Consider the following 230-nt stretch of genomic DNA (forward strand, 5'->3'; position numbering starts at 1 on the left):
GCTATTAAACTTTAAACAGACGTCGGCAGGAGCGGCGTTCCTATTCTTCTCTCCCTCACCTCGCTGGAGGAGTTGAACGTGTGGACGCCATCTTGCACGTGGAAGTTCTGCGGAAGAGCTGTCCCTTCCACCAGGAGAGACGACTTCAGAAGCACCACCAGCGCCCGCAGCATGAACGACCCGAAGAGGTGCAGGTGCAGGAGGTTCCTCGGACACCGTAATTTCCTGTA

The 230-nt window shown here is 56.1% G+C and overlaps 1 protein-coding gene across 1 annotated transcript in view; it reads right to left on the reverse strand.

The window, feature by feature from the left end:
- Positions 1-230, reverse strand: part of LOC119582299 (secretin receptor-like) — a 19,276-nt gene that overhangs the window by 10,925 nt on the left and 8,121 nt on the right. The window contains exon 3 of the mRNA XM_037930514.1: positions 60-225. Coding sequence (XP_037786442.1) covers positions 60-225 — 166 coding nt within the window. The remainder of the gene's footprint in view (positions 1-59; positions 226-230) is intronic.

This window comes from Penaeus monodon, chromosome 15 (genome assembly GCF_015228065.2).
Source record: "Penaeus monodon isolate SGIC_2016 chromosome 15, NSTDA_Pmon_1, whole genome shotgun sequence".
NCBI lineage: Eukaryota > Metazoa > Arthropoda > Malacostraca > Decapoda > Penaeidae > Penaeus > Penaeus monodon.